Source organism: Zonotrichia leucophrys, chromosome 22, assembly GCF_028769735.1.
Source record: "Zonotrichia leucophrys gambelii isolate GWCS_2022_RI chromosome 22, RI_Zleu_2.0, whole genome shotgun sequence".
In the NCBI taxonomy this organism is placed as follows: Eukaryota; Metazoa; Chordata; class Aves; order Passeriformes; family Passerellidae; genus Zonotrichia; species Zonotrichia leucophrys.
In genome coordinates, this window is record NC_088191.1 from 441575 (window position 1) to 459336 (window position 17762).

The following is a 17762-nucleotide window of genomic DNA, read 5'->3' on the forward strand; positions in this document are numbered from 1 at the left end:
TCCCCGGTGTGGGGCTGGGAATCACCGGGAATGAATTGGGAACGGGCATCCCTGGTGTGGGGCTAGGAATCACCGGGAAGGGTCTGGGAACGAGCATCCCCGGTGTGGGGCTGGGAATTTCGGATAGGGGTCAGGGAACGAGCATCCCCGGTGTGGGGCTGGAAATTACCGGGAATGAATTGGGAACGGGCATCCCCGGTGTGGGGCTGGGAATCACCGGGAAGGCTCCGGGAGCGCTCTCCCCCCGGCCAGGGGGCTGGGGGTCACCGTGTCTCTCGGGGCGCGGGCCCACCCCGTGTGCCGGCGCTGTTTCCACCCCCGGGCCCGCCCGGCCCCCGCGGCGGACGCGGCCCCGGCAGCGGCTGCCACGTCCCGGGGCGGGCGGGCGGCGCGGCCAATGGCGGGCGCGGCCGGGGCGGGGCGGGCCGGGGCCTGCGCCGGGCCTGGCGCGAGGGGCGCGGCCCCGGCGGCACAGACAGCGCGGCTGCGGACCGGGACGCACCATGTGCGGTGAGCACCGGCCCGGGGGCGCCGCGGGGCCCGGCCCGGCCCCGGCGCGGCGGGAGGAGCCGCCGGGGCGGGCGCGGTGAGGCCGCGGCCGGGCGGGGACGCGGGCACGGCCGGCCCGGCTGAGGGGAGGGCGGCCCGGCCCCGTTATCCCGAGTGCGGCGGGCGGCTCGCTCCGTGCCGGGGGTTTAAAGGGCCGATTGCCGGCGGAGCGTGGGGACAAAGGGCCGCTGTGCCCGGGGACACCGGGGGGATCCCGGCAGGCAGGGCAGGGCCGGGGGAAGGGGCGCTCCGGGGCCGCTCCAGCCGCGGCTCCGCTGCTCTCGGGGGCGCCGCTCCCACCCGGTGCCGGGGGTGGTTTTAGGCGTTGCTGCTCCGGTAATTTGTGCTCCGCAGGCCGGGCCGGGCCGGGCCGGTGTGGCACGGAGGGGTCCGGCCTGGCCCGGCTGTGCCGGACCGTGCCCGAGCTCGGCCCGAGCCGGGGCCGGTCTGGTCCTGGTCCTGGTCCTGGTCCTGGTTCTCCTCTCCTTCCACTCCGCTCCCCATGGCAGTGCAGCCACCCTGCCCATCCTTCACGCACAGGAATGTCATTTATCCTTCTCCTATCTCTTCCTGGTTTTCCATGGAAATTTATGCAACAGCAATCCCTTGGATTTTCCCTATTTTCTTTCCACTCTACCTTCTTTTTTCTTTTTTCCCTTCCCTGTATTTTTGTGTGCAAAATTACGCTCTCAGCGGGACTGTGCGTTTTACACTTAATGTGCAAGTTGCCATTTCTCTCATTGTTTTTGTGGGATGGAACCGGCGTTGCCTTCAAGCTGTCAAGCTGAGGAGAATCAGTCAGAGGCTCATACCTCAGCTCACATTTAACACCGTGTTAATTCGTGTTTGAAAGTACAAAGCGGAGCAAAGCTAAGAATAGAAAGGATAATTATTATTATAAATAGTCTGCTGCAAGAATAGAGGTGGTTTTGGTGCCTCGTGCTTGCTGTATTTGGGGTTTGGCCTTTGAAATGTGCAATATTTACATTCTGCTCTTTGTCTTTTCTGCCGTGAAACGCCGGGCAGTTCCTCAGGATTTGGGGCGTTTCCCCACTTTCGGATACAAGTGAAGTTGTTCCTGGATATTGACCCATTTTATGGGAAGAGTGAGAAAAGCACCGGGGGTTATTGTCTCTGAGGGTTGCTCTGGGTTGTATCCTGGATCCTGATTTCCCAGGCAGCTGCAGGGCTCAAACACAACATTTCTGTCATGGAATTGTGGCTGGGAATGGACAAACCTGGCTTTATCCTGCCTTCAGAGTTTTATCCCATTCACGCAGAAAGGTTAAGATGGGTTTTAAAAGAGATAAATGGGACAATGGTGCTGTTGTTACCCGAGTTCTCAGATTTCTCAGTCTGTGACACTGAAGGGATTCCAGCCTCCAGACTGGAATTATCAACACAGCGTTTTCAGCCTCACGTTCAGGTTTGTGACCTTAAAAACCCGATGGGCTGGTGCTGCTGGACAGGGGAAGGAAAGGAGCCTCCAAGTGCCCTGGTGCCTGCTGTGAGCACTGTTTGGGTGTGCTGGGGTTTGTTTCTAACAGGGAAAACCAGGCTTTGTCCTTGGCTGTGTGTCACACACCTGCAGTGTGAGCACCTGGCCAGGTGTGAGCTGGGTGTGCTTTGCTCTGAGAGTTCAATGGCATCTCTGAGACACTTCAGGAAACTGGTTTTTCCAGGGCTGTTCTGTAAATCAGTAAACCTGTCATCTGCCACGGCTGGATTTAACGAGCAAAAGGGGATGGCAGAGTTCAGGTCTGGGTCTGGGACAGCAGAATTCGGGTCAGGAGTGGCAGAAAAAGGGCAGAAAAAGGGGTGTTCTGGGACTCCAGGAGCTCCTCCAGCAGGGCTGAGCAGCAGTTTTGGGATGAAGGATCCCTTGGAATTGCCTGGTGGATGTACTGATAACAAGGTCTATGGAAATGAGCGAACAGTAATAGGAAAAGGAATTTGGGAGTAAAGCCAGCCTGAGGGCTTTTCTGCTTTTGTAGGGAAAGGATTGCAAGAAGCAATTCCTTCGAGTATCTCAGTCATTTACCTGCAAGGGGTAAAGGCATTTCGTTTGCCTGGGAATGTGAAATTAAGGAAACTGAGCTCCAAAAAAGTTCATGAGGAAAATAAAGTTCTCAGCAGAAGTATTGTGGCTGTCAGCTATAGAAATCAATAATGCCCATTTGTTGGGAATGTTATTCTGTTAAAATGACCTACTCTTTATAGGGAATTCTTTACATAGGATTTGTACCTGAGTGTTAAAAATCAGTGAGAGAGCTGAGTGTCAGAAGAGCTGAATGCCTGTTCTGGTGGTTCCCCAGGTGAGGTGTTTAAGGCAAACCCGCAAGGAAGGAAATGCTTTATATACTAAATTATATTGTTCAAGGGATTTCGCTGGAGAGAACTTATTTCTGTGCATCTCAGTGTGATTCAGGAGCTGCCTGATGAGCTGATAAGCTTTGAGCTGCTCTTGCCAGTCCACACATGCAAAGTCCTGTGTGCTCCATGCCCAGCTCCAGAGCTGTCCCAGTGCCCCTTTCCCTATTCCAGAGCTGTCCCAGTGCCCCTTTCCCTATTCCAGAGGTGTCCTAGTGCTCCTTTCCCTATTCCAGAGCTGTCCCAGTGCTCCTTTCCCTATTCCAGAGCTGTCCCAGTGCTCCTTTCCCTATTCCAAAGGTGTTCCAGAGCTGTCCCACTGCTCCTTTCCCAGTTCCAGAGCTGTCCCAGTGCTCCTTTCCCTATTCCAGAGGTGTCCCAGGGATGGGACTGGTGCCCACCTGAGCTGCTGGGGTGGCACTGGTGCCCATGGGGTGGGACTGGTGCCCATGGGGTGGCACTGGTGCCCACACAGAGCCCATGGGGTGGCACTGGTGCCCGCCTGAGCTGGTTCTGGTGGCACTGACCCTCCTCTCCCGCCCAGGCATCTTTGCTTACCTGAACTACCATGTGCCCCGGACCAGGAGGGAGATCCTGGAGACGCTCATCAAGGGGCTGCAGCGCCTCGAGTACCGGGGCTACGACTCTGCAGGTACCCCGGGCTCTGGGGGGCTATGGGGGCTCTTCCTGGGGTGCTGGGGGTGCTTCCTGCCACCCTCTGCTGCTGAGGAAAGCTGGGACACAAACTGGATGTGCCCGTGGTCAGAGGTTTGGATTAACCTCAATATACAGATTTCTATAAGCATTCTTGATGTTTGTTTGGTTGGGTTTTTTTTGTCTGTTTGGGGTTTTTTTGGGTTGTTTTTTTTTCTTTTGTTTCCCAAGGGTTTTAAAAATACTGACACGATGCAAAGCGAAAGCTTAGTTCTAATCTAATCTTAGTTCTAATCTAAGTTCTAGTTCTTGCCTTTATGTGGCAGGCCAGCTCTTGAAAGAAGGGCTCAGGAAGAATCAAAAAGGGCAGATTTTTTTTGACAGAAAATACTGAAAAACCTGAAAATACAAAAACCTCTGCACTCTTTCTCCGTGTGCAGAAGTGATTACAGTGTTATTAATATTGTAATATTATTACAGTAATCATATGACAGTGTTATTAATACCGTGCTAACTCTTTCTCCATGTCCCACGGGGTCCAGGTGTGGGACTGGATGGAGGAAATGACAAAGACTGGGAGGCCAATGCTGGCAAAATCCACATTATCAAGCAGACGGGGAAGGTGAAGGCTCTGGATGAAGAGGTTCACAGTAAGTGTCTCCCTTTCCTCCTTTCCCTTGTTTCTGGTTTGAATATCCCCTGTTTTAGCCACAAACACGAATTTCCAGAGGTGTTTGAGGTGTCAGTGCTCAGGGCTGAGCTGTGAAGAGCCTGGTGATCCTCTGGCTGTTGGTGTGAAGTCACAGAGAAATCCTGGTTTTTCCAAAGCAAATGATTTGCAGCCTACTAAAGTAAAACAGACCTGAAATACATGGTGGGAAACAGGAAAAACTCCAAAACAACCACAAAGCTCCTTGAGCTGGGGATAGAGGAATTAGCAGGACATAATTATCCACACCTAGAGCTTGGGCAGAAGGAGAAACCTGTAGCAACCTCCCCCTGTTCCCTGTAGGAATCTCTTTCTGCCCTTTATTTAAACCTTAATTCATTAAATCTGAGCTCAGTGCAAAGATGCACGAAGGTGTTGGGAGGGGAATAGAGGCTGTCTGAGGGTGGGGAGATCTTTTCTTCTCAGCTTCACATTCAGAAGCTGCTGTGTTGGTGAAATTGGAGTCTTTTTAACCCATTCCTGTGCTTACCTGGAGCACAGAGTGCTGAGTGTCCCAGGGGGAGGTGGGTCAGTGTAAAATCGGTGTAATCTCAGTGTAAAATCAGTGTAATCTCAGTGTAAGCCAGGAGCCAGAAAGCCCAAATGTTTTGGTGTGTGGTACAGAAACAGGGGATGGACAGAGCATTCCTGCAGGGAGGTTTGAAAAGAAAGCATGAAAGAAAACATCAGGATACACAGTTTAAAAGAGATTGTGGAAACACTCGTGGAGTAAGAGGAGTACTTTTCCCCAAGAAATAATTTTTCCCAAAGAAACATTGATGCTCATGGTAGCTTTGGAGAGACAGGGGTCATTCAGGGATGCCTGAATCACCATGGGGGTGTGCAGGTGACAGGAGGGCAAGGAGCAGCCCAGGCTGGGCTTCTCCCTTTGGGGCTGCTTTTTGTTCTGGCACAGCGAGGAGTGCAAGGAATGTTTTCTGTGTGTGTCCCTCAAACCCCTCAAGGTTTTGGTTGATGATCCCAAAGGCCTTTTCCAGCCCTGATTTTCTGTGTGTGTCCCTCAAACCCCTCAAGGTTTTGGTTGATGATCCCAAAGGCCTTTTCCAGCCCTGATTTTCTGTGTGTGTCCCTCAAACCCCCTGAGGTTTTGGCTGGTGTTTGATGATCCCAAAGGCCTTTTCCATCCTGATTTGTGTCCTGTGGGCTTTGCTGGCCCTGCCAGCGTTGCTGTCCTGCACCCCCCGGGCCCTGCTGAGGCTCCCAGGGCACGGACAGCCCCTCAGGATGAACCTTTGTTGTGCAGAGCAGCAGGACATGGACCTGGACATCGAGTTTGACGTGCACCTGGGCATCGCCCACACGCGCTGGGCCACGCACGGGGAGCCCAAACCGGTGAACAGCCACCCGCAGCGCTCCGACAGGAACAACGGTCTGGGGGGCTCCTGGGGGGCTGTTCTGGGGGGCTCCTGGGGGTTCTGGGGTCCTGGGATCCTCTGCAGCTCCTCCTGGGGTCGCTGCTGGCCCTGGGTGTCCCAGCAGAGCTGCTGGCAGGCTGGGGCTGAGCAGGGCCTTTCCTGTGTCCCCAGAGTTCATTGTCATCCACAACGGCATCATCACCAACTACAAGGACCTGCAGAAGTTCCTGGTGAGTGACCCCTGGGGAAAGGGAAGGGAAGGGAAGGAAAGGGAAGGGAGAAGGGAAGGGAGAAAGGAAGGAAAGGAAAGGGAGAAGGAAAGGAAAAGGAAAGGTGAGGGAGGAAGGCAGGAGCAGAGAAATGGAAAAGCATGAGAAAAAAGGAAGAAGAAGTTGAAGGCAAGGTGAAGGGCAGGGAATAGTAAGAGCAAAGCAAGGGAAGGAGGGGAGGGAGGCAGGGGCTGCAGAGCCACAGGAGCTGTCCCTGCAGGAGAGCAAGGGCTACGAGTTCGAGTCGGAGACGGACACGGAGAGCATCGTCAAGCTGGTCAAGTACATGTACGACAACCGCGACAGCGACGACATCAGCTTCTCCACGCTGGTGGAGAGGGTCATCCAGCAGCTGGTAACTCACACTGGGGGCACCCGGGGGGGCACACAGCCCAGAAACAGCCCAGAAACACCCCCTGCACCCCGGGCACTGCTGCTGCAGCACGGCTGGGCTGGTGGGACTGGGGAGGGAGAGTCTGTGCTGCTCCCCGTCCTTCCCAGAGCTCCAGAAATCCTGGGACAGTCTGTGCTGCTCCCAGTCCTTCCCAGAGCTCCAGAAATCCTGGGAGAGTCTGTGCTGCTCCCAGTCCTTCCCAAAACCCCAACCTGGGACAGTCTGTGCTGCTCCTTCCCAGAGCTGCTCCCCGTCCTTCCCAGAGCTCCAGAAATCCTGGGAGAGTCTGTGCTGCTCCCAGTCCTTCCCAAAACCCCAACCTGGGACAGTCTGTGCTGCTCCCAGTCCTTCCCAGAGCTGCTCCCAGTCCTTCCCAAGCTCCATCAGCCCAGGGTTGCTGCTGACCCCTGCTGGGAGCTGCCCTGCCTCCCTCCCTGCCTGTGTGCAGGAGCAGGACCCAGCACATTTAACCCCCTGGGTTACCTGCCAGGAACTGCTGTTGCTGGGGGGCTGTGGCACCTCAGTTCTGGTGCTGCTTCTGGCAGATCTTTGCCTCTGCAGGTCCCCTGACTGCACCCTGAGCTAGAGCAGGAGCCCCTGGGGCAGCCAGGGCAGTCTGAGGCTCCTTCAGTGGCTGAGGATGCACTGCCAGGCTCCGGGGAGGGAAATCCTTCCAGGATGGGAGGGCTGGAGCTGCAGGCAGTGCTGGAAACATCTCTGAAACCTCTTGGCTGTGTCCACAGAGACACAGGAGCAGTTTCTGTGCTGGGAACACTGAAACCTCAGCTGAAATTTGTTTTTCTTGTTGCAGGAAGGGGCTTTTGCCCTTGTGTTCAAGAGTGTTCATTACCCTGGGCAGGCAGTTGGTACCAGGTGAGTGTGCCATGGGAAGGAGCATGCTTGCCCCCTGCCTGGTGCTTGTTTCTGTGCCCCCAAGTTAGAGTGGAGATCATTCTCATCACACTGTATGTGCTGGGAGAGGGTGGTTGTTGTTTTTCATTTCCTTTCTCTTGTTTTCCATCTGTCATAACAGAAAGCTCCCAGAAATGTTTTGGAAATGTCTTAGTGACCAGCTGTAGCACACCTGCTCTGGAGCAGGTATCCTCTGGGGATGATCTGAAAGGAGATGGTTTTACCTTTTCCTTCGTGCTTGCCCCTGTGGCAGCACTTGGACAATTCCTCCTCTTGGCCTGGAACGTGGGCCAGGGGTTCTGTCCCACTTGTCAACAGCAGTGCCAAAAGCTGTGTGTGGTGTGTGCAGTGAGGGCAGTCCCTGTTTAGGGGTGCAGTGAGGGCAGTCCCTGCTTGGGGGTGCAGTGAGGGCGGTCCCTGTTTGGGGGTGCAGTGAGGGGCGGTCCCTGTTTGGGGGTGCAGTGAGGGCAGTCCCTGTTTAGGGGTGCAGTGAGGGCAGTCCCTGTTTAGGGGTGCAGTGAGGGGTGGTCCCTGTTTAGGGGTGCAGTGAGGGGTGGTCCCTGTTTAGGGGTGCAGTGAGGGCAGTCCCTGCTCAGGGGTGCAGTGAGGGCAGTCCCTGTTTTGGGGTGCAGTGAGGGGTGGTCCCTGTTTAGGGGTGCAGTGAGGGCAGTCCCTGCTCAGTTTAGGGGTGCAGTGAGGGCAGTCCCTGCTCAGGGGTGCAGTGAGGGCAGTCCCTGTTTGGGGGTGCAGTGAGGGCAGTCCCTGTTTAGGGGTGCAGTGAGGGCAGTCCCTGCTCAGGGTGCAGTGAGGGCAGTCCCTGCTCAGGGGTGCAGTGAGGGCAGTCCCTACTCAGGGTGCAGTGAGGGGTGGTCCCTGTTTAGGGGTGCAGTGAGGGCAGTCCCTGCTCAGGGGTGCAGTGAGGGCAGTCCCTGTTTGGGGGTGCAGTGAGGGCAGTCCCTGCTCAGGGCTGCACTGACTCTGGGGAGTTTCTCCATCCCTGATCCCGGTTCCTCCCATCCTCGTGTTCTTCATCCCGGGATGGGTTCAGTGTTTGCAGCAGCTGCTCTGGGGGCTCTGGCTGTGCCCCCCTGCAGCTGAGGGGGCACCCAGGGCTGAGCTGTCCCTGTGTCCCTGCAGGAGAGGCAGCCCCCTGCTCATCGGCGTGCGCAGCGAGCACAAGCTGTCCACAGACCACATCCCCATCCTCTACAGGACAGGTGAGTGGGGACAGCCCCAAACCTGACCCTAAACCCCAACCCTATCCCCAATCCACAGAGCACATCCCATCCTGTACAGTTCAGGTGAGCAGGGAAAGCTGAACCCTAAACCCCAACCCTAACCCTAAACCCCAACCCTAACCCTGAACCCCAACCCTAACCCCAATCCACAGAGCACATCCCCAGGACCTGCTCCTGTCCTGCTGCAAGAGCCAGTGCCAGCAGCTCTGCCTTTTGGCTGATTAGCAGTAACATTCATGTATTTGTGTAACACTGTGGTTTTTTTATTGAATAGCTCAAATTTGGTTTGTTTGTTGTTTTTTCTTTTTTCCAATTGCACTTCCAGCTGTACAATCTATGGATCATTCTTTTGATGGAATATCCATAAAAATGGAGGAAGGTGCCCACCAGATAAAAAAAGCTTACACTTGAAATTTCAGACAAATCCTCCAGCTCCTTAGGAAAGGAATCATAAATATGCATTGTCTTTTTAATATGTGGCTGTTGCTTTCCATGCAGTGAAACATGTGGGAAAATCAAAATTCCTTCTTGATCAGAAACACCGCGAGCAGCACGCAGGAAAATCCACCCATCCCACTTCCAGCACTGGGACATAATGCTCAGCATATGTGCAAAAACTGACGACAGGGCAGCTTGTCCTGAGTGTTCCTGCAGCTCTGGCTGCAGAAGGAAACAGTGAATTACCTTAAAAGCAAACCCCACTGGAGCAGGAGGCTGCTGCAAGCACTGCCCAAAATTCCTGGTGGGGTTTGGGTGGTCAGAGCCCTGTCCTGCCCCTGGGCATGGGGAGAGTCTGAGCTGGGCCTGCCTTCCCCTGTGCATTTATCCATCAGGGGAACCATGTGTCACTGTCCTGAGGGGCTTTAGGGCCAGCCCAGCTCACATCTGAGGCAGGAGAGCCTTTTCTGTGCCTGCACCTGCAGAATCCCTCATGCAGGAAAGCAGTGCCACATAAGGAAGGCAATGCAGGAAATGCTCTATTTTGAGAACCCAAATTTGCATGTTCTGATCAGCTCTGGGTGTTTCTGGTGGGGAGTGGCCACTGGCAGCTCTGCTCTGTCCCTTCTCAGCACCAAATCAGCCTGTCCTGCCTCAGCTCAGCAGCAAAGGCGCTCTTCTCCTCGTTTACTGACTTGATAACTGAGCTGGGAGGCTCTGAATGGTTCTTCCTCACTGAGTAGCAACATGAAAGCAGTATTTTCCCCTCACATTTTCACCTGCAGAAGTGGAAACCAGAGCACCACGAGCTCTGCTTGCGTCACTGAATCAGATCAGTGTCTGGTAGGTGAAACAGCACCAGGGTTGTGCAATAAATATAGAATGGAGGAACTCCAGTGGTGCTGCTCTCAGCAATGGTCCCATTTTGGGAGATAAGCTGATTAATCCACCCCCTCCCTCCCATACCCTGCACGATGACTGGCAAATAATTCTGCTGGAGGCTGGTGCTGAGCAGTAGGTGTTGGGTGCCTCATCTGCATCCCTGATGAGCTTCAGCACCGAGCAGCAGTGAGGAGGAGGAGGAGGAGACAGCGTTGGGAATTTCCAGAGTTCTCCAGGAAGGATCCCTGGTGAAAGGCTGAACTTTGAGCACACACACGGTGGCTCTCAGTCCTGTGTGCCCTGAGGAGCACAGGGCTGCTTTCCTGAGCAGCTGAGGTGCCTGTGTTTGCTGGTGCACGAGCAAGGCCGAGCTCCTCATCCTGCATTTCCTGAGCTGGGTCTGACACTGAGCTCAGGCAGGCAGAAATAGGTTTGGGTTCCACCTGTGGTGCTCAGGGTGGGCACACAAAGAGTTCCCCCAGTGCTGAGGGTAACAGAGAGAGAAGGAGCAGTGCTGCTCCATTCCAGGGAGGAAACTTAAAATGATAACAGGGCAGGTTTAATGGGGAAATGTGGCTGCTCATAAAGCACCTTGAATTCTCTGCCCGCGGAGCCACACAAAACATTAATTTGGATTTTCTCCTGATACTTTCCTCTACATTTCAGACACACTAGTAACACACTTGCAGACTTATTAAAAAGCAATCAAACTCTTGCAAGCCAGCTGAGGATGGGCACAAGTGCTGCGGCCCCTTTTGCTGTGCAGGCATGAAAATGGTGCTTCATGTTGGTACCGTGCTTCGGGGGCTCTGCTGGTGCCACCTGTGCCCGGGGCTGTCACCTGGGCAGCCCCTGAGCCTGCTGTCTCCTAGGGAAGGACAAGAAGGGGAGCTGCAACCTGTCCCGAGTGGACAGCACCACCTGCCTCTTCCCCGTGGAGGAGAAAGCTGTGGAGTATTACTTTGCTTCTGATGCCAGGTAGGGTTTTCCTGCACCCCTGGCGTGGGTGGGAATGTCCTGTTTAAAGGAGCAAGGGATGGGGTTTTCTGTGTGAATTACTTTACAAATTACTTTACAAATACTAACCAAAACAGAGCTGCTGTTAAAATAATGAGCGCTGGCCTTGGAATAGAGTGTTACCATTCTTGAGGCTCATTTGTGATTAAGATTTCCCAGTGATAGGAAACCTGAGGGAGTCCTGACCTAAATTAGCAGGCCAGGTGCTAATTATGAGGAGAATTGCGTTGATTCTCCAGGGATCTCTGCACCATCATCAATATACTATTATAATATAGTATAAAATATATCTTAATAGTATAGTATAATAGAGTATATATTATATACTATATAATAGAGTATAGTAGATATCTTAATAGTATAGTACAATAGAGTATATATACAATATAGTATAATAGGTATCTTAATAGTATAGCATAATATAGCATATTATATATACTATGTAATATAGTATAATATCTTAATAGTATAATATAATAGAGTATATATTGTATACTATATAATATAGTATATTATATATTAGTATAGTATAGTACTAATATATATATATATTAGTATATATATAGATATATATCTGAATAGTATAGTATAATTTATCTATAAAATTCCTTCTCCTGTCCAGCCAAGGTCCATTCAGCAGGACAAACAGAGGCACTCTGCCTGCCCCTGGGGCAGTGTTATCTTTTTATACTAAAAACTACATGTACAATATTTACAATTACTTGCCAATACCCATCACCTGTGTCAGACAGTGAGCTTCTACTCCAAACCAATCTAAAAGTACCAACATCACAGCAGGAGATGGAGGCCAAGAACAAGAAGGAGAAAGGCTGGACATGCCCAGATTCCTCCATCTTGCCCCCTGAACCCCCATTCTAAAAACCCCCCAAATTCTGTTTTTCACCCTGTGATAAATTCACTGTCATTCTACTTAAGCTGTCATGGTTGTAATTCTTCACGTAAGGGTGGTAATTTTTACCATGGGTTAAAATCAAAGCCAGAGGTGTCCTGGGCTGTGTGCCAGGCTCTCTGAGCCGCTGGCGGGGTTTGGGCAGCCCCAGAGGGATGTGCTGAGCCCGGCTGTGGCGTCCCCGTGTCCCCACAGCGCTGTCATCGAGCACACCAACCGCGTCATCTTCCTGGAGGACGACGACGTGGCGGCCGTGGTGGACGGCCGTCTGTCCATCCACCGCGTCAAGCGCACGGCCGGCGACCACCCGGGCCGGGCCGTGCAGACCCTGCAGATGGAGCTGCAGCAGATCATGAAGGGTGAGCGCTGCTCCCTGCCTGCCTGCCTGATTGGGGCTGCTGTCACCCTGTGCCACCCCTGCCCCGAGCGGGGACAGGCTCTGCTCCGCTCTGGGGCATCTCTGGAGGTGCCACAGCCTGGTGTGGTGCTGGGGAAAAAATCCTCACTTGTCATGGGACTTCCCCTCTAGTCTAGAGCTGTGGGGATGAGGGTTTTGCCTCCAGCTTGAAGGTAAAATCCTCAGCTTGGGGCTGCAGTCACCCTGTGCCACCCCTGCCCCGAGTGGGGACGGGAGCCTGCAGCATCTCTGGAGGTGCCACAGCCTGGTGTGGTGCCTGGAGCATCCTCATGGGGAAAAAAGTCCTCACATGTTATGGGATTTCCCCTCTAAAAATCCTCAGCTTGGGGCTGCAGACCTTTATGGAGGCAAAACCCTCAGCTTGGGGCTGCAGTCACGCTGTGCCACCCCTGCCCCGAGCGGGGACAGAATCCTGGAGCACCTCCAAGGACTGAGGTGCCACAGCCTGGTCTGGTGCTGGGGAAAAAATCCTCACATGTCATGGGACTTCCCCCCTAGTCTAGAGCTGTGGGAATGAGGGTTTTGCTTCCTGCTTGGAGCCTTCTGGTTTTTAACCCAGACTGATCCCTCACCAAGTTGCCAGTTTGGATCTACCCTTCACTGACACCTCCCAGAAGCTTGAATCGAGCTCTCACCATGAGCTGGTGTTTTGGCAGAAAATCAGTTTAATAATCTTTGGCTAGTCCAAGCTTTTCTCTACATACACAGGAAAAATGGCAACTAGCAGGAAGTAATTTAAAATTCGAGTTACCAGGAGGTAAAGTGTTCTAATTTGTTTTCTATCTTTCTTCATAGGTAACTTCAGCTCGTTCATGCAGAAAGAAATATTTGAGCAGCCAGAATCTGTTGTTAATACCATGAGAGGAAGGGTCAACTTTGATGACTACACAGGTAATTGAGCTGGAGCCTCCCTCACCGAGTGTGCACGGTGGGTGCAGGGGAGGGAGGGGTGGAAACCTTGCTGGGGTGGGATGAAATCTGTGTCCAGTGCCTCCAGAATCCCATGTGAATTGAAATCTGTGTCCAGTGCCTCCAGAATTCCATGTGAATTGAAATCTGTGTCACAGTGCCTCCAGAATTCCATGTGAAATGAAATCTGTGTCCAGTGCCTCCAGAATTCCATGTGAATTGAAATCTGTGTCCAGTGCCTCCAGAATTCCATGTGAATTGAAATCTGTGTCACAGTGCCTCCAGAATTCCATGTGAAAGGAATCTGTGTCATAGTGCCTCCAGAATTCCATGTGAAATGAAATCTGTGTCCAGTGCCTCCAGAATCCCATGTGAATTGAAATCTGTGTCCAGTGCCTCCAGAATTCCATGTGAATTGAAATCTGTGTCACAGTGCCTGCAGAATTCCATGTGAATTGAAATGTGTGTCACAGTGCCTCCAGAATTCCATGTGAAATGAAATGTGTGTCACAGTGCCTCCAGAATTCCATGTGAAATGAAATCTGTGTCCAGTGCCTGCAGAATTCCATGTGAAATGAAATCTGTGTCCAGTGCCTCCAGAATCCCATGTGAATTGAAATCTGTGGCACAGTGCCTCCAGAATCCCATGTGGAATGAAATGTGTGGCACAGGCCCTCCAGAATTGCATGTGCTGCTGGCAGGATCCCATTTCTGATGGTTTTTGCCCATTTGGTGGTGGAGATGGTGACACTCTGTTAGCACCAGTGGTTTTGGGAGCCTCCCCTCCCTGCTCACCCTGACTGGGCTCTCTGCTCTTGCCCACAGTGAACCTGGGCGGGCTCAAGGATCACATCAAGGAGATCCAGAGGTGTCGGCGCCTGATCCTCATCGCCTGTGGCACCAGCTACCACGCAGGAGTGGCAGTGAGTGCGGGGCTGCAGGGGCCAGGTGGGGTCCAGCAGGGCCTGGCTGTAGGTGGGGTTTGGGTTCTTCAGGCTGGGACACGCTCAGGACACCCAGCATTGCATAATTTATGTTCAGGGTTGTGTAACCAGTGAGACTGACTTAGAGAAATCTCCATTTGAGGGAGGAGTTGGACCCACAGGCCAATGTGTTTTCCCCCCATACCTCCCTGCCCAGGTGAAGTTTTATTAAATATAAAGCTGGTGGTGGTGCCAAGGCAAGGTGGTGACTGCAGTGTGGGCAATATGAGTAATTAAAGTCTAGACCAGCACTAATTGTCACATGGAGTTTACCAGTAATATTTTCCAGCGTGTGTGGCAGCTAGAAGGCTTTTTAGTGCTTTTATAACCATGATGTAATGACCCCTGCCTTCTGCCCCTCCCGAGCAGACCCGGCAGGTGCTGGAGGAGCTGACGGAGCTGCCCGTCATGGTGGAGCTGGCCAGCGACTTCCTGGACAGGAACACGCCCGTGTTCAGGGACGACGTCTGCTTCTTCCTCAGCCAGTCAGGTACCCCTGCCCTGCCCTGCCCTGCCCGGGCTGGGGCGAGGCACCGGGCACCCTTTGGTGCCTCCCTGGGCACTGGGCGGGTGCTCTTGGTGCCTTGGCAAGGGGACCCAGAGCTGAGTTCCGGAGCAAAGGAGGGATTTACTGAAAGGCATCCATGTCCCCCCTGTGTCCCCGTGTCCCAGGGGAGACTGCGGACACGCTGATGTGCCTGAGGTACTGCAAGGAGAGGGGAGCCCTGACCGTGGGCATCACCAACACCGTGGGCAGCTCCATCTCCCGCGAGACCGACTGCGGGGTGCACATCAACGCGGGCCCCGAGATCGGCGTGGCCAGCACCAAGGTGGGGAGCCCGCGGCCTGGGCTGCGCTTGGCTTGTTTATTTTATTTTATTTTATTTTATTTTATTTTATTTTATTTTATTTTATTTTATTTTATTTTATTTTATTTTATTTTATTTTATTTTATTTTATTTTATTTTTTATTGTATTTTATTTTCTATTTTTATTGTATTTTATTTTCTATTTTTATCGTATTTTATTTTAATATTTTATTTATTTGTAATTTTTGAAATTCTATTTTTATTTTATTTTAATGTTAATTTTGTTTTATCTGAATATTTTATTTAAAATTTATTTTATTATTTTTATTTTTATTTGATTTTATTTTAGTTTTTTTTGCTCTTATTTTTATTTTTATTTGATTTGATTTTAATTTGTTTTATTTAATTCTATTTTTATTTTTTATTTTAATATTTTATTTTATATTTTATTTTTGTTTTATTTATATTTTTATTTGATTTTATTTTAATTAGTTTTATTTCATTCTATTTTTAATTTAATTTTTAATTTAATTTTTATTTTTATTTTGTTTTAATATTTTTTATTTTTTAAAATGATTTTATTTTTAATTTTTTATTTTTGGTTGTTTTATTTTATTTTTCTTTGTTTTTGTTTTACTTTTAATTTTTAAAATATTTTATTTTATTTTAATTTATTTCATTTTCCTTTTTTTAAAATTTTTATTTATTTTTATTTTCTTAGATAAGATAAAGGAAACTTTGTCAGCATGTAACTCCCTCACTGGCTGTGCTTTTCCAAAGAAAATGGGATATTAAAACTATCCCTTTAACAAATGGGGAAATGTTTTTTACAGAACCCCAGTGTTTGTGTCCAGCTAACAGGACTGTTCTGGCTGGGGGAGAGGCAGCATGAGAGAACTCACTTTGCTGCCTTTCATTTGGGTGAAGTGCTTCTGCATGCTGAAATCTGCTTTGGCTCAGTTAAATTTAGAGGCGAGATGATGTCAATCTGTTACATAAATTCAGCCAAAAACCACATTTGAGTTTAACAGTTCATGGGGGAATTTGATAATGGAAAATTCATGAGTCTCTTACAAGAAACTCTTGAAGGAGCTGTTTGTCCTGTTGTTTTCAGCTTGGACAGAAATGGCATTTTTCATTTTTGCTCTGGCCATGTGGGGAGGCACCAGAGCTGTGCACAGAGGAAATCACAACCTGAGAAGTTTCTGCCCTGAGGGGGCCCAGAACTTCCCTTGGAGAATATTCTGGGCAGCCCAGGCACGCTGGGTGCTGTGCCAGCAGAGAGCTCCAGTCCCCAGCAGGCAGAACAAATGCAGATTTTCTGGGCTCCTTCAGAGCCTCCAGAGCTTCTCTGGGTTCCACCAGAGCCATCCCAGCCTCCGGAGCTGGTCACAAAGCAGGGCTTGGCAGTCAGCGGGGGATGTGGGATATAAAATCAGGGGACGTGGAGTATAAAATCAGGGGATATGGAATAGAAAACCTTGTTTGTTGTGTCCGAATCCCCTGGGGTGTGAGGGGATCACTGGTGAGCCCTGCCTGGTGAGCCCAGGTCCGTTTCTGGGAGCCAAAGGTGCCCCTTGGAGAGCAGAATCTGGGCTGAGATCTGCCGTGTGTGGGGCAGCAGTGACCTCCCGTGTCCCCTGCAGGCCTACACCAGCCAGTTCGTGTCCCTGGTGATGTTTGCCCTGATGATGTGTGACGACAGGATCTCCATGCAGGAGCGGCGCAAGGAGATCATGAGGGGGCTCAAGGGGCTGCCAGGTAGGGCCTGGGGCAGGGGGACCCAACTGGGCTGGGTTTGGGCAGGGGGAGCCCAACTGGGCTGGGTTTGGGCAGGGGGAGCCCAACTGGGGCTGGGTCTGGGCAGGGGAACCCAACTGGGGCTGGGCAGGGAGGGGGAGCCCAACTGTGGCTGGGTCTGGCAGGTGAAGCCCCAACTGGCTGGGTCTGGGCAGGGGTAACCCACTGGCTGGGTCGGGCAGGGGGGAGCCAACTGGCTGGGTCTGGCGCAGGGGGAACCCAACTGGGCTGGGTCTGTGGCAGGGGGAGCCCAACTGGGCTGGGTCTGGGGCAGGGGAACCCAACTGGGCTGGGTCTGGGCAGGGGGAGCCCAACTGGGCTGGGTCTGGGCAGGGAGAGCCCAACTGGGCTGGGTCTGGGCAGGGGGAACCCAACTGGGCTGGGTCTGGGGCAGGGGGAGCCCAACTGGGCTGGGTTTGGGCAGGGGGAGCCCAGCAAGGCTGGGTTTGGGGCAGGGGGAGCCCAACTGGGCTGGGTTTGGGCAGGGGGAGCCCATTCTGGGCTGGGTTTGGGCAGGGGGAGCCCAACTGGGCTGGGTTTGGGCAGGGGGAGCCCATTCTGGGCTGGGTCTGGGCAGGGGGAGCCCAACTGGGCTGGGTCTGGGGCAGGGGAGCCCAACTGGGCTGGGTCTGGGCAGGGGGAGCCCAACTGGGCTGGGTCTGGGGCAGGGGGAGCCCATTCTGGGCTGGGTTTGGGCAGGGGGAGCCCAACTGGGCTGGGTTTGGGCAGGGGGAGCCCAGCAAGGCTGGATCTGGACAGGGAGGGTGGCAGAGCTGTCACAATTCCTCGTGGCCGCCTCCTCTCAGGTGTCCCCAGCTGTCCAGCCAAGCTCTGAGCCCGGGGTTTTACAGTCCCTGCTGGCTCTGGGGGTCCCTGGGGTGTGAGCACACTCAGGCTGGGCTTTCCCTCCCCTGCAGACCTGATCAAGGAGGTGCTGAGCATGGATGATGAGATCCAGAAGCTGGCCACGGAGCTGTACCACCAGAAGTCTGTGCTCATCATGGGACGGGGCTACCACTATGCCACGTGTCTGGAGGGAGCCTTGGTAAGGTTCTGGTGGAGAAAGAACTCACACAGGAGCTGTAGGTTTATAAACAGAATCCACAAGTGTAAAACCCATGTCCC

At 52.5% G+C, this 17762-nt stretch overlaps 1 protein-coding gene across 1 annotated transcript; it reads left to right on the forward strand.

The window, feature by feature from the left end:
- Nucleotides 1-423: 423 nt before the first annotated feature.
- On the forward strand, nucleotides 424-17750 carry GFPT1 (glutamine--fructose-6-phosphate transaminase 1). The gene is made up of 17 exons (XM_064730951.1): nucleotides 424-510; nucleotides 3464-3571; nucleotides 4116-4223; nucleotides 5547-5672; nucleotides 5830-5888; nucleotides 6148-6282; nucleotides 7133-7194; nucleotides 8371-8450; nucleotides 10664-10769; nucleotides 11914-12077; nucleotides 12932-13027; nucleotides 13871-13968; nucleotides 14398-14518; nucleotides 14701-14858; nucleotides 16484-16598; nucleotides 17555-17682; nucleotides 17736-17750. The coding sequence occupies exons 1-17, from the start codon at nucleotides 504-506 to the stop codon at nucleotides 17748-17750; spliced, it is 1686 nt and encodes a 561-aa protein (XP_064587021.1). The 5' UTR covers nucleotides 424-503.
- The last annotated feature ends 12 nt before the right edge of the window (nucleotides 17751-17762 follow it).